At 40.7% G+C, this 14,771-nt stretch overlaps 1 protein-coding gene across 4 annotated transcripts in view; it reads left to right on the top strand.

Moving 5' to 3' along the window:
• elmod1 (ELMO/CED-12 domain containing 1) overlaps nucleotides 1-12,960 on the top strand; it is a 52,635-nt gene extending 39,675 nt beyond the window's left edge. For 2 of the 4 annotated variants that reach the window (XM_012957252.3, XM_012957253.3), the window contains 4 exons: nucleotides 1,793-1,816; nucleotides 3,138-3,188; nucleotides 9,378-9,511; nucleotides 9,656-12,960. In XM_012957252.3, coding sequence (XP_012812706.1) covers nucleotides 1,793-1,816; nucleotides 3,138-3,188; nucleotides 9,378-9,511; nucleotides 9,656-9,828 — 382 coding nt within the window. In that variant the 3' untranslated portion in view covers nucleotides 9,829-12,960. 4 annotated transcript variants of the gene reach the window in all.
• Nucleotides 12,961-14,771: the final 1,811 nt, after the last annotated feature.

Below are 14,771 nucleotides of genomic sequence, written 5' to 3'. Positions count from 1 at the left end.
AGGCATTGCTTGGTACAGTGGCTTGCAAAAGTATTCGGCCCCCTTGAACTTTTCCACATTTTGTCACATTACAGCCACAAACATGAATCAATTTTATTGGAATTCCACGTGAAAGACCAATACAAAGTGGTGTACTTGTGAGAAGTGGAACGAAAATCATACATGATTCCAAACATTTTTTACAAATAAATAACTGCAAAGTGGGGTGTGCGTAATTATTCAGCCCCCTTTGGTCTGAGTGCAGTCAGTTGCCCATAGACATTGCCTGATGAGTGCTAATGACTAAATTAGCCCTTGTGTGTAATCTAATGTCAGTACAAATACAGCTGCTCTGTGATGGCCTCAGAGTTTGTCTAAGAGAATATTGGGAGCAACAACACCATGAAGTCCAAAGAACACACCAGACAGGTCAGGGATAAAGTTATTGAGAAATTTAAACAGGCTTAGGCTACAAAAAGATTTCCAAAGCCTTGAACATCCCACGGAGCACTGTTCCACCGATCATTCAGAAATGGAAGGAGTATGGCACAACTGTAAACCTACCGAGACAAGGCCGTCCCCCTAAACTCACAGGCCGAACAAGGAGAGCGCTGATCAGAAATGCAGCCAAGAGGCCCATGGTGACTCTGGGGGAGCTGCAGAGATCTACAGCTCAGGTGGGGGAATCTGTCCATAGGACAACTATTAGTCGTGCACTGCACAAAGTTGGCCTTTATGGAAGAGTGGCAAGAAGAAAGCCATTGTTAACTGAAAACCATAAGAAGTCCCGTTTGTAGTTTGCCACAAGCCATGTGGGGGACACAGCAAACATGTGGAAGAAGGTGCTCTGGTCAGATGAGACCAAAATGGAACTTTTTGGCCAAAATGCAAAACGCTATGTGTGGCGGAAAACTAACACTGCACATCACTCTGAACACACCATCCCCACTGCCACATATGGGGGGGCAGCATCATGCTCTGGGGGTGCTTCTCTTCAGCAGGGACAGGGAAGCTGGTCAGAGTTGATGGGAAGATGGATGGAGCCAAATACAGGGCAATCTTGGAAGAAAACCTCTTGGAGTCTGCAAAAGACTTGAGACTGGGGCGGAGGTTCACCTTCCAGCAGGACAACGACCCTAAACATAAAGCCAGGGCAACAATGGAATGGTTTAAAACAAAACATATCCATGTGTTAGAATGGCCCAGTCACAGTCCAGATCTAAATCCAATGGAGAATCTGTGGCAAGATCTGAAAACTGCTGTTCACAAACGCTGTCCATCTAATCTGACTGAGCTGGAGCTGTTTTGCAAAGAAGAATGGGCAAGGATTTCAGTCTGTAGATGTGCAAAGCTGGTAGAGACATACCCTAAAAGCCTGGCAGCTGGAATTGCAGCAAAAGGGGGTTCCACAAAGTATTGACTCAGGGGGCTGAATAATTACGCACACCCCACTTTGCAGTTATTTATTTGTAAAAAATGTTTGGAATCATGTATGATTTTCGTTCCACTTCTCACGTGTACACCACTTTGTACTGGTCTTTCACGTGGAATTCCAATAAAATTGATTCATGTTTGTGGCTGTAATGTGACAAAATGTGTAAAAGTTTAAGGGGGCCGAATACTTTTGCAAGCCACTGTAGCTTATTGCACAGAATGTCCTTTATAAATACAGTATAATGAGTGCAGAGGACCTCTTGATGCCATCTGCTTTGTAATTTTATTGGCTGTTGCATTGCCATGGGCATTTTATACATACATACATAGCATGTCTTTGGTTCTTTTCCTTTATTTCTTTTATGTTTCACATTACAAGGGATGCCAATAAGGAGGAATTCAGGTATTCTGTTTCTTTATGTTGTGTTCTTTGTATTTTTGCTTTAAAAGATGTACTCCCATTCAGCTAGGTCTGCACTAGGAATAGTAACTTTTACTTTTTTTTTCTTCTAAAATTTCATGTTTGCAAAAGCGCAGCACTTAGTGCTCATTTAAAGAGCACTTCCATTGGGGGTCCGGCTGCACTGGCGCTGGATATATATTGCAGCAAGAGATGCAGAGCACAGCACAGGTGCTCCCTAACTTGCATGACTGAATGAAGGGCAAGAAGGGGGTCCAACTACCTACCTGATACGCCACTTGTGAATACAGCTGTGCTGAACCAGACGGTGCTGTATACATTAGGGGAATGTAGGAGCATAGAGTCCTGAAACAATTCATCACCTTGCCCTGCACATACTAAATGACCCTGAGTGACCTGATTAGCAGAAAAGGCCATGCTATATATACAATAAAATTGTATATTTTTCAATTGTCAAAGCAGCAATAGAGAATAATTTCCCTTTTGTGAAAGTCCAAGTATTTTACTCTGAACAGGAGTGCATCTTTTCATGAGCTTTTTGTGCGGTGTGTTTGTTGCAACTGTAGCTTTCTGTTCAGTTGCTACTAAAGTGACCATTTCAGACAGTAGGATAAACAAAGTCGCCAATATAAAGAGATGGCGAATAAAGGTACAGTACGCTGTGGCGGTGGGGTGAGCAGCATGACATGGTGGGACAATTATAAAGTGTGGTATAATGGGATGCAGTGTATTTCCATCTGTGTGCTGTTTATGTTCCCAACACAACGCTGAGAGAAGTCATTGCAAATTATAGGCCCATTATTGCTTTTTCTTCTTCTTTTTTATATTTAATTGTGTCCCTTGCGAACAAACTCACAGCTGAAATGCTTTTCTGATGGGAACATGATGATCTAGATGGGTAGCAACTTTAGATTCGTGCATATATTGTTGAAAGCCCCAGGTACCATAGAACTATTCTTGTATTACTGACTCATTTTCAGTGCCAGAATTAAAAACCACAATACATGCCTAGATTCCTTCCCACCAGCAGTATAGAAATCGCCAGTGGAATAAACATTTGTGTCTGTTTCTGAAGTTGCTGTGCAAGAAAACTTCATTCTACTTTGTGCCGCATATATCTTTCCATATATAAGGGCCATTTTGTATTTATCAGTAGCACCCATCTGTAGCTTCCATGCAGCTGAGCGCACACGGGGTCTGACATTTCAAACTTGGTACAGGAGGGGTTGTATGTTTTTGCTTTGTTAATAAAGAAGGACTTTGGGCACTGAAATCATTTCATTCATTTTATCTCTTTTTACAGCAAGATGAGCAAAACAGAATGGGAGATGAAGAAGTTTGACAAAGCAATAGGGTATGTTCATTTATGCTGTACTGATAGCCTCTGCTACTTTATGTAGGATGGCAGGTAGGTGGATACTAATAGTTATACAGTATTGTCAATATAAGTATTTCACCTTTATTAGATGCCTCAGTTGTTCCTAGAGTTTTTTACATTGTACCTATTGCCCTTTATCCCATAGCTAGGATTTATACAGGTCCATTCATTCATTCTTGACTTATTGGGTTTCTGGATAGCAAATTAATGGTATAGCAGTCCTTGTTTACACAAAACAAGTCTGCCCTGAGCCTGGCTTCCCTATGCAACCCCCCCCGCAAATTCTGCACTACAAGAGTCCACCAAATTTTGGTTTAATAACGGCATTTTGGCTCCTAAAGTTACCACTTTTTGCTATCCCTGGTTACTTGCAGGGTGCTGCCCCCTGAGACAAGGTTCGTAGTAGCAGTGTCCCTGGGTGCCAAAGAACTTACAGTTTGCTTCTAGCATCTATTACCTACAGGACCGCCTTGTACCTTGCAGGAATGGACTCCTTTTATTGGATTTGTAATCTATTGTGAGCTTCTGAATACAGCAATGTCCTGGTTTTGCGCCACTTGCTCTTAAACTTGCCACTATGGTATTGGTAAATGACTATTAACACAAACAGTTGGTATAAATAATGCAGGAATAATTTAACATAAGAATATCAAAATAAGAGTATAATTTTCTTTACTGATTTCAGATCTTATTAGAATCAAACCAAGAACCATGCCTAAGCAGATACATATCTGTATGTTCACAAATTAACAGGTCTGCCTCTTGCAAAAGATCCCCCTGGGGATAAAATTGGCTACTAACCAGCCATCTAAGAAGGGAGCCGGCTTTACTCCTGTCTGTAATGAAAATTGCATCGTCAATAACTAATTAAGTAGATTCGGAGCATGAGAAATTGATGACTTAAAAAACTTTTCATTAAGGCAGTGAGAATCTGTAATACAAGAGAAATCAGAGCAGCAAATGTATTTTTAAAGGGCAACCACAGCATCGTGTTTAAGTTTTCCCATTCTGTTTGTGGAAGGGAATCTATAATCCTTTCATTCTGATTTCTCAAAGTCTTAATACCAATGTATTCCCTATCACTTTGTCTCTCTAGCTCTTTATTATTATTTCAGGGGAAAGTCAGAAAGGTTAATTTAATTTAAGTTAACATTAACAGACTTGAAGTCTGGGTATGGGTAGAGTTGCTAGATGAGACATGCACTGCCTACTACAGTATTAACATTAAGAAACATTATCATGCCTTCTGCAAAAGGGGAATAGGTAGGTATGGCTTTAATAAGCCTTCTGTGGGAGAATAAGTCCCTGCCCCACCTAGCAGATATTACCACTGAAGGTGACTGTAAAAAATGTATTGTGCTTAGGAGCAATTTCCAAATTTTACCTAGGATTCGGGTATCTGCCTTTAGAGCACACATTCCCCAAACACCAATCCAACTTATGTTTTACTAATAAATCCTAACCCACAACACTGGATGAGGTTAAAAAAAAAATGGTCAGAGAACATCCTGAGCTGACTGAAGTGATGTGGGGAAAGGCTCTGGACCTGGTACCTCAAGTGACAATCTCAGGCAGAGACCGATATATTGGGACATATTTATTAGCCCCCCCCCCATAAACTTGCAAATATTTACAATAACCGCAACATATAGTCCTGCAACAGCTTGGGTACCCAGGTATAGATGCGGGTCACAGGTCGGTGGTCTTATATATTTCTTAATTTATATTGTATTATCAATATTTTACTCTTTAAACATCTTTTTTTAACTTCGTTCTATCCCCGCCCATTTCTGATGATGTCAGGTTTTTAGCATCAGCACTTACTGTTTAATGGTGGTCAGCGGATTGGGTAGCGGGTCGGATAGTGGATCCAAGTGGGTAGAAATGCAGGTTGCAGGTCCGGGTTTCAAAAATTGGTTCCTCGCAGGACCTATGTCCTGAATGTCGAAATGAGGTGGGCACATGCTACCATGTATTTTGGGAATGCCCCCTGATTCAGGGACTCTGGTGGGAGATACTCCCATATATACAGTGCACTCTCAACCTCCCCAGTAGTCTTTCCCCTAGCCTGTGCCTTTTAGTAATCACAGGAACGGTACCAATGCGCAGCCAGGATAAACTAGGCTATACTTCAACTGTTCTTTTATTCTAACAAAGCAACATTACTCCGGTGGAAGTCAGTAGCTCCCTCTTCATTGTCTTTCTGGAAGAAGCTCATAAATGAATCCCTTCCTAAAAAAAAACTGGTATATCTGGCACGGGGATGCCCTGACAACTATGAACAGATCTGGGGAGCCTGGCTGAATCAAAACCCCCCACAGGCAGTATGGCTCCCATCAGCAAGATAAACTGTTCACCTACTGGGCTGAACTGGGGCAAATGGAATCATCTTTTTCTTACTACTGTTCTTTTGTATGTTAACATTGAAAAATGTTAAATAAAAACGTATTGAAAAAAAGAAATATCGTGTTTATAGGTCATAGGGGTCATTTACGATGCCCCACGCAGTGTGCAAAGCGAAAAAAAGCCACAGTCGCCCATTTTTTTGCACACTGCATAGGACGTTTAAAGGATGGCTGCAGACCTCTGCACTTTGTTGTGTATAGGGTTGCCACCTTTTTCTTTGACTAATACCGGTCTTGGGGTTTGGGGGTGGGATGTGACTTCATTTGGGACAGTGGTGCAAAGGGTGGGGAAATGGGGACGCTGGCCGGGGGAAAGGTGGATGGGGCTGGTAAATGGTGGACTGGACAGGGTTTAGGCGGAGCAGGTGGTCCCATAGTTATAATGTGCAAGAGAGTCAGGGAAATACAAATTTACTGGCAAGTACATTGCAGGTAGATTTATAATACCAGTGCTGGCCCTAGCCAGGGATTTACCAGCTAGACCAATCAAATACTGGCCACGTGGCAACCCTACTTGTATATGTTAGGTGATCTTTAAGACTTTCTAGAAATCATTAGGGGCTCACAGACTTTTTAGGCTGCATATGGATGATGTTTCCTATCTTGAATTCATATACATGGCAGAGTGCTTGTATAAGCCAGAGAACAATGCAAAAAATTGCATATAGTGAGTTGAAATGTGATTAAGACCTTAGATTGTAAGCTCCACTGGGGCAGGGACTAATGGGGATGATAGGTATAATCTCGGTACAGCGGAATGGGTCTTTATAACTAAAGGCCAACAATAATGACTCCTCTGTGCAACTGCTGCGTGTATTGTTCGGGGAAGCATTCCTAGGTCTTAGACAGAGAACCCTGTTGTTTTATTCCAGTCCCACCAGCTGTCATTTGTGAAATTGGATCCATCATGTAGAGATCATTAAGAAAATGCATTCATTGGCTTCTATTGAGTAGAATGTGAGTTCGGCTAATTCAGGTTGACTCAGAGCAAGCTAACATGTGGGCCATTTAGAAAAAGACGAAAGAAACTACATTGAAATTGTGAAGTGGAATTCTGGGTAATTTTTCCACCCCCGCTAGTAACAGCCACAAACGAATGAAACAATGAATAGGCAAAGAGTGTATAATGAGTATGTACTTCACAGAACAATACCCGAAATAGACGTGTCATTGTGAGCAGCAACAAATGTGTCAGAAAAGGTTTGGTGTGAAATTTCCCGGCAACGGTGAATTTAGAGTTTATAGGAACACGGTGAGAGTTTTCCCTAGACAATAAACACATTTTCTAAGACTTAAAGGAGAATTAAACCCTATAAATGAAAATGGTTAAAAATGCCATATTTTATATAGTGTACTTACTGCAACAGCCTAAAGGTTCAACACCTCAATAGCAGCAATGATCTAGGACTTGTCACAGGGGGTTACCATCTTGGAAAGTGTCAGTGACACTGACATGCTCAGTGGGCTCGGAGCAGCTGTTGGGAAGCTGAGCTTAGGGGTTGTAGAAAATTAAGCAGAAAATGAGGCTGGCCTGTCATATAATCTGATGCTACAGGGCTGATTATTAAATTCTGGTGTTAATTGCACTGGTTTCTGAGCTGCCACGTAATGAGAATCTGAATAAATTACTAGTCAGCCTTACATTCTGATGTTTATTTTCTGTATATACAGTATAGTGTGACATTTATATTCTATATATACAGTATAGTGTGACATTTATATTCTATATACACATTATAGTATGAGTGGGTCCCTAAGCTCAGGTAAGTGACAGCAGCACAGAGTATGGGCAGGGAATCAGCAGAAAAGAAGATGGGGGGCTACTGGGGCATCTTTGGGGGCACAGATCTTCCCTGCTAAAGGGCTGTGGGTGCCTTGGCTGGTACAGAAGCCCAAAACATAATCTTATATAATTTAGTTAGGCCTATAAATGCCAGAGGAGCACATCAAAAAATGAACCTTATTCTTTGCAACTTCTGTGCTTTGTGTGCAGAACATTGAAGAAATCTTACTTTTCAGAGTGTCCCCTCCCCCAGACCCACACTCAACCCACACATAAACAGTTTTAAGCATATTAAACCGTGGCCTTTGATGGGGAGGGGTCTGTGGTCATTTATCGTCCAATAAGGAACCAAAACCATTATCTTCATCCCTGTTAGAGGTCTAGAAAGTATTAATTTGGATTGAAACACCAGTTATTTATTTCTGTTCATGGAAATGTTTTCTATGGAGCAAAAGTCATGCTGTTGTTGTCCATCTTTTATTCCTTATTGTCCTGGGTCTTCTGGTACATTCCTGGGTCTCATAATCCCAGTATGCTGTTGACCCTAACCCTTTTGCCTATCAGTCTTGTTTTGGTGCCTTCCTTTCCCTTTATGTTGGATTATTGTCACCTGATCCTTGCCAAAGCTGGCTTCTGGTCTGTTCAAACCTTCTGCTGGTTTCTCTGGTTTTTGACGATTGCCTGACCTGGTTTTCCACTCTGCCCAACTTTAACTTTAATTCCATCTCATCCCTATCTGTACCTTGCTGTAAACCTTGTCTGATCTCTGAAGTGGAGTAGCTTTTCTGCCAGTAGGCCACAGAAGGGTCCAGGGCACCAAAAGAAGCCAGCAGATCTTCCCTGCTTCATGGAAGTATTTCACGACCACTAGCTACCCTTTCGGGTTCATATTACAGAAACTGAATAGTTACCTTAACAAACTATTTTATTCCTATATTTACATTGCTATATGCAATCTATATATATTCTGTATGTTGTGGGTCAGAAAGTCCTACAAAACAAAACTCAGGTAATAGATGTAATACTCTTTATAGAACGTATAGAAAATTGTTACACAAAACACAGAAAGAAATCGCCAGCGCTCGGTCTAACCCACGCTGTAGTGTTGACCAGCTGCTAGAAACACACTATTGTGCCAGCGCTCAGTCTAACCTACAATCTGGAGTTGACCAGCTGCTATAAACGATAAAAAACCATTACCTATACACAAAGAAGAAGAAAGTTTGCCAGCGCTTAGTTTGCCTTTAAGAATAATTTTTACAAAAAATGAGGTGTTAGTACCACACTTTGGCCAAAATATGTAAGCTCACGTGCCACGTCAAGGCCCCTCATTATACGTGAGTCCTACACTGTCTAATGACTTTGAGTCTGTGATGCAATTAAAATAAAGTCCCCCAGAAAGCAATGTGACTGAGTATTAAGACCCACTGCACCTACCTTCAGCTCAAAAAGGCTCTAGTGAAAAAGCAGGGAGCTTTTGAGCCCCAGCTCATTAGTACACACATGAAAGTGATTCATTGATTCAAGGCCACATAGCAGCTAGAAGCAAAATTTGGCTACAATTTGTACACAAAACACAGAAAGAAATCGCCAGCGCTCGGTCTAACCCACGCTGTAGTGTTGACCAGCTGCTAGAAACACACTATTGTGCCAGTGCTCAGTCTAACCTACAATCTGGAGTTGACCAGCTGCTATAAACGATAAAAAACCATTACCTATACACAAAGAAGAAGAAAGTTTGCCAGCGCTTAGTTTGCCTTTAAGAATAATTTTTACAAGGCAAACTAAGCGCTGGCAAACTTTCTTCTTCTTTGTGTATAGAAAATTGTTGTCAGTGAAGATGAAGTAAACACTGCCCCTTGTAAAACTCTAGTTTACATTTATTTTGTTGTGGTTTGCAGCTACCTATCAATGTTTTTGTGTATGCATGCTCTTCAGTTGTCATTTTTCTAATCAGTCATTTCTGTTTTGTTCCAGGTACTCATTTGCCATTGTTGGAATCAATATTACTGACCTTGCCTACAACCTGCTGATAAGTGGGGCACTTAAAACCCATCTCTACAATGTGGCCCCAGAAGCCCCCACATTGCACCATTTCCAGCAGACCTTCTGTAAGTATCCTAGCCATGATGGCATTTATATGACGCCTATAGAAGTACAGTACCCTAATTGTGTTCTGTAGATCATTCAGGTCTGGTTTTCCCTTCTCTCATGTTAGAAAATGGACCTTATGTTTGGTTGTTTCAACCCGACAGGTTTCCTGATGCACGAGTTTCATAAGTTCTGGATTGAAGAAGACCCTTTGGACATCATGGAGTTCAATCGCGTCCGTAATAAGTTCCACAAGCACATCTTGAAGCAGCTCCAGAACACAGATATGGCGTTGTGTCCTCACTTTGCTGCCTCAGAGAGCTTAATCAACCTGTAAGGATCCACATCCTCGATTCCAAATCACTGCCTCACTATTGTGTTTAAACCACGGCTTCGATCATGGCTCATGCTGTACGACCACAGCGATTGTATGCATGCTTTTCAGTATTCATCACTCTTTTTCTTACACGACGATCCCTCGACACTTGGCGCTCCGTGGGATTGCGTTCATTTAGTGGGTGCACATAGTGCCATTTGCACAGTGTTCTATTTTCATCCGACATGAGAGGTTTCTATTTTTTTAGATTTTTCTCACAGTTGAAGAGTTGAAAAGTTGTATTTGTCAAGTTTAGATTGATGTTCCAAGCGGCCAGCTCTTGTATTGTAGACATTTTATGATCTTCGGTGTGTTCTTGGGTCCTTACTAAGGTCTCGGGGGTTAAATGTATTTTTGGTAATTTTTCTTAAATTCCATTGCTAGATGATGTCTCAAATACAAACATTTTAAAGTCTTTGGGAAGAACACACTATAGTAAGATTCAGTACTTTCTTACTGTATAATGTACAAAATGCTCTTAGCAGCAATGTGTCCAAGGGTGGGATTGATATTGGCTTGATTCTGATAGGTTTAAAACTGAAACGACCCTTTATATTTAACAGAATGTTAAAAAAAGACAATTTTTTATAAATATTGCTGTTTTGGAACGTAACCTCTTTTACTAAAATGTTGTAAGATCCGTACAACTTAGATAATGATTATATCTAGGTATCTTGCTAAATGGTCACCCATAACGTTTAATTTTAAATGAAGACATGGATACCACCCAAGACCCAACAGGACTTTCTATGGTCTGTCAGAAAGTGGCACAAAGAATTGTGGGATCTGTAGATGTATTGACTCGGATAGATGTGGATTCTTCTATATGATAGGTCCCTAACCTGTAGGCTTGTCTCACTCTGGCATTTCTAACCATAGAATAGGGGTGGAGTTTGTCATGAATAGTAATTTAAACTTTTGGAAGCAAAACAGGAAGACTGCTTTTTATATCTGTTACTCTGTTATGAGTCGAGGGAGCCTATCACATGTGTGGCTTTAAAATGGAGCAAAAACCCATAGGCATGCCCCTCTGAGCATCAAACTACTTGTTGGACTTGAGAACCTGACGAGACCCTTTGACGCCACACAGGAAGAAGTATCAGCTGTAACTGATCAAGAAAGGAAAGGAAAAGTTTCAGGCAGTGCCATTGGGATGGTGGTGGGCTAAGAAAGTGTTTTGCAAATAGGCTTCTATTTTACTGGTTCCGTTAAGGCAGGGGTTTTGAAACTGTGGAGCTGCCCCCCTAGGGAAGGCAGTGACTGGGAGGCCCCAGGCTGAAGGTTACTTAGGGTAACATTTGGGGAGAATGTCTATTTACTCTCCTAGAAGCCCATATTAATGCATAATTATGTTGAAATCTGGGACAAAGACTTATTTGCTATCCTAAATATTCTTGGAAATATGGCTTAATGCCTGATAGAATAGACATTTGGGAAGGACAGACCTAATTTCTGGATTTCACCATTGGTATAATTTGCATTTAAATATATATATGCTGTCAGTCTCCGGGTTGAATGTGAGCATGAAGCCACTCTGGATACAAGTCAACCTCCAATCTAGGGTGCCCAGTGAATGAGTCTTTGGGCATTTCCCCTTACATTGAACCTACATAAAAATGGGTCAGGATTTTTTGACATCTTTGTCTTAACAAAACTCACATTAAGTATGTGGTGGACTTAATTGTACTTTGGTTTTGTTTTGTCAAGTATTTATTAGAACTGTAGTATATTCTGCTCCATTCCAGCCAGCCATTTAACCTGGTATCAAGTTCCCAGAATCAGTGCCCTTGGCTTTATAAAGCAGATTTTAATGAGTTACTTTTTTCCTCTCTCCATGTTGGTTATTCTGCCAAAGGATTTCCTTCAGAACATTAATTTATATTTAAAATATAAAATAAGGACCAAACCCAACAACATGCTTAATGTTGATTTTTTAATGGACAAGGAAAGTTAAAAACACTATGGGTGCCGGCACCCTCGCCCGGAGAGCAAAATCACCAGCTGTCTTCTATAAAAAGTGAACCAGCCAGGGGTACTATTAAGCAGAGTGCAGCGGTGCCATTTTTTCCTGCTCCTGGGTTTTCTTTGCATGGACTTGGGCTGGGCACAGGCATAGCAATTTTTAAAGTTGGCGGTTCTGCACATGGGCCACAAGTAACACATAGGAGCAGAGATAAAATGGGGCCACTGCACTTAGTTTTTTATAGAAGACGTCCATTAGCCTTGAGCAAAGGGTTAGAGGTTTTGCTTATTGGGAGGGTGGCCAACAAACTGGCACCTAGACAAAAAGGAGACCTTCCTCGCACACCCTAGCTCTCCAAAAAATTGAAAAGCTAGGTGCACAATGCTGGAGGGATCGGCACCCTCCCAAAAATTACAAATAGTAAAAACCCAATGGCACTCAGAGCTATAAATGGGACAAGCCCTTAGATATTTATATTGCGGAAATGCACCTCTGCAATAAAGATTTCGAAGAGTTTCCCCCGTTTATAGGTCTGAGTGCCATTGCATTTTTACTATCAACAAACTGGCACCCCCAGTGTTTTTAAACTTTCCTTGCCTTTTAACATATCTTGTAATAAGGTACCCTGGCTTAAAATACCTTGTCATTCTGATAGCAGTGACCATTATGAAGCCTGGGTATATGTGCCTCTCCTGTATATAGCCCTGAACTGTTCTGATGGTGAGTGCATTCTCTTGCATCGTAGGTGTGGGAATAGCAACATGGTCCAAGCTATTCGATACTAATGTTTGAAAGGTATGTTTTATTTATCACATGATTCAGAATTTCTAACATAACCCAGCAGATCCAGTAATTAAATATCATTGGCAGGATAAAAGTTTGTACAATATGGACCTTTTCCAACCATGTTGAATATATACCTTGGATGGGAACTGGACTCAAAAACCAAAATGTTTGCTTCTCTGACACTGGGATCTGATTTAGAAGTCATACATGCGTTTTTATTGAACAACCATCAATCGGAAACCGCCATCATTATGCTGTGTATAATCTCATAATACTAGAAGTCATTATTTGAATTTCGATCTACTGTGAAATCACTTGAATAAATTTCATGACATTCCAGAAAATCTGGTGTTTGTCCTTTTTAGTGAAGTAACAAAGTTCCAAAAGATTTGTTTTATGTTGTCCATCTGTTATAATGTCAAATGACCCCTCCTGCCCACCGTCCCTGTTGCTCACTGCTCCTGGTGTCCCCTTCCTGTGGTCCTTGTCTGGCATATTCCAACTCCAAACCTTTACTGCACTAATAAAGCAATACCTGGAGTATTAGGCTCTGGGATTTGATATACATTGGCATATATCTATGGAGCAGAAATAAGCCACACCCAAAACAGCTGTCATTGATCTGATTGGCTGGCACAATTCTTTGGGTGTGTCCTTGGAGAAAAGTAGTACAGGTATGGGACCTGCTATCCAGAATGCTTGGGACCTCGGGTTTGCCTAATAAGCGATCTTTCCGTAATTTGGATCTCCATAACTTTTCTGCTAAAAATCATTTAAATATTGAATAAACCCAATAGAATTGTTCTGCCTCCAATAAGGATTAATTATATCTTAGTTGGGATCAAGTACAGGTACTGTTTTATTATTATAGAGAACAGGGAATCATTTAACCATTAAATAAACCCAATAGGGCTGTTCTGCCCCCAATAAGGGTTAATTATATCTTAGTTGGGATCAAGTACAGGTACCGTTTTATTATTACAGAGAAAAGGGACTCATTTAACCATGAAATAAACCCAATAGGGCTGTTCTGCCCCCAATAAGGGGTAATTATATCTTAGTTGGGATCAAGTACAGGTACTGTTTTATTATTACAGAGAAAAGGGAATCATTTAACCATTAAATAAACCCAATAGGGCTGTTCTGCCCCCAATAAGGGGTAATTATATCTTAGTTGGGATCAAGTACAGGTACTGTTTTATTGTTACAGAGAAAAGGGAATCATTTAACCATGAAATAAACCCAATAGGACTGTTCTGCCCCCAATAAGGGGTAATTATATCTTAGTTGGGATCAAGTACAGGCACTGTTTTATTATTACAGAGAAAAGGGAATCATTTTTAAAAAATGTGAATTATTTGCTTATAATGGAGTCTATGGGAGATGGGCTTTCAGTAATTCAGTAAAACTTTCTGGATAACTGGATTCCGGATAAGGCATCCCATACCTGTATAGGTAACACTTGGGGGCTGATTTACTTACCCACGAACGGGTCGAATGGAGTCCGATTGCGTTTTTTTCGTAATGATCGGTACTTTGCGATTTTTTCGTATGTTTTGCGATTTTTTCGGATTCTTTACGAATTTTTCGGATCCAATACGATTTTTGCGTAAAAACGCGAGTTTTCCTATCCATTACGAAAGTTGCGTAAAAAGTTGCGCATTTTGCGTAGCGTTAAAACTTACGCGAAAAGTTGCGCATTTTTCGTAGCGTTAAGTTTTAACGCTACGAAAAATGCGCAACTTTTCGCGTAAGTTTTAACGCTACGCAAAATGCGCAACTTTTTACGCAACTTTCGTAATGGATACGAAAAACTCGCGTTTTTACGCAAAAATCGTATTGGATCCGAAAAATTCGTACAGAATCCGAAAAAATCGCAAAACATACGAAAAAGTCGCAAAATATTCGCTTTCAAGTCGGAACTTTTCCAATTCGGGTCGGATTCGTGGGTTAGTAAATCAGCCCCTTGGTCTAATGGTATTTTGTATATATGAAGAGGAATTTAAATAGGTTGGTGGTACCTTCCTTATCTCCATTTCCATTCACCTCCCTCTGGGCCAGCTCTGCTTCTTTAATGTTTTTGATGGGAAATTAGATCCCCCGCTATCTGCTATAACCTACTTTAACCTGCGCTCAATACACATTACAGCTCTCA

The sequence above is a fragment of the Xenopus tropicalis genome, chromosome 2, assembly GCF_000004195.4.
Source record: "Xenopus tropicalis strain Nigerian chromosome 2, UCB_Xtro_10.0, whole genome shotgun sequence".
Classification (NCBI taxonomy): domain Eukaryota; kingdom Metazoa; phylum Chordata; class Amphibia; order Anura; family Pipidae; genus Xenopus; species Xenopus tropicalis.
The sequence above is the reverse complement of the archived record's forward strand: the minus strand, read 5'-3'. Positions and strand labels throughout refer to the sequence as shown.